Genomic DNA, 446 nt, shown 5'->3' on the forward strand with positions numbered 1-446 from the left:
TGAAGCTCCCGGAGGGCCATGTGCCCAAGGGAGCTGGCCTCAAAGGGCACCTGCCCAAGGTGCAGATGCCCAGTTTCAAGATGCCCAAAGTGGACATCAAGGGCCCCAAGCTGGACCTGAAAGGCCCCAAGGCGGAGGTGACGGCCTCCGACATGGAGGTGTCTCTGCCCAGCGTGGAGGTGGACATCCAGGCCCCAGGAGCCAAGCTGGATGATGCACGGCTGGAGGGTGACCTGTCCCTGGCTGAAAAGGACGTGACCGCCAAAGACAGCAAGTTCAAAATGCCCAAGTTCAAGATGCCATCCTTCGGGGTGTCGGCCCCAGGCAAGTCCATCGAGGCCTCAGTGGGCGTGTCTGTGCCAAAGGTGGAGGCCGACGTGAGCCTCCCCTCCATACAGCGGGACCTCAAGACCACTGACCTCAGCATTCAGTCCCCTTCCGCTGAC

The 446-nt window shown here is 61.7% G+C and overlaps 1 protein-coding gene across 1 annotated transcript in view; it reads left to right on the top strand.

Moving 5' to 3' along the window:
- AHNAK2 (AHNAK nucleoprotein 2) overlaps window positions 1-446 on the top strand; it is a 31,250-nt gene that overhangs the window by 20,047 nt on the left and 10,757 nt on the right. The window contains exon 10 of the mRNA XM_011951572.1: window positions 6-440. Within this exon, the coding sequence (XP_011806962.1) occupies window positions 6-440 (435 nt within the window). The remainder of the gene's footprint in view (window positions 1-5; window positions 441-446) is intronic.

This window comes from Colobus angolensis, unplaced genomic scaffold, assembly GCF_000951035.1.
Source record: "Colobus angolensis palliatus isolate OR3802 unplaced genomic scaffold, Cang.pa_1.0 Scaffold32, whole genome shotgun sequence".
Lineage (NCBI taxonomy): Eukaryota > Metazoa > Chordata > Mammalia > Primates > Cercopithecidae > Colobus > Colobus angolensis.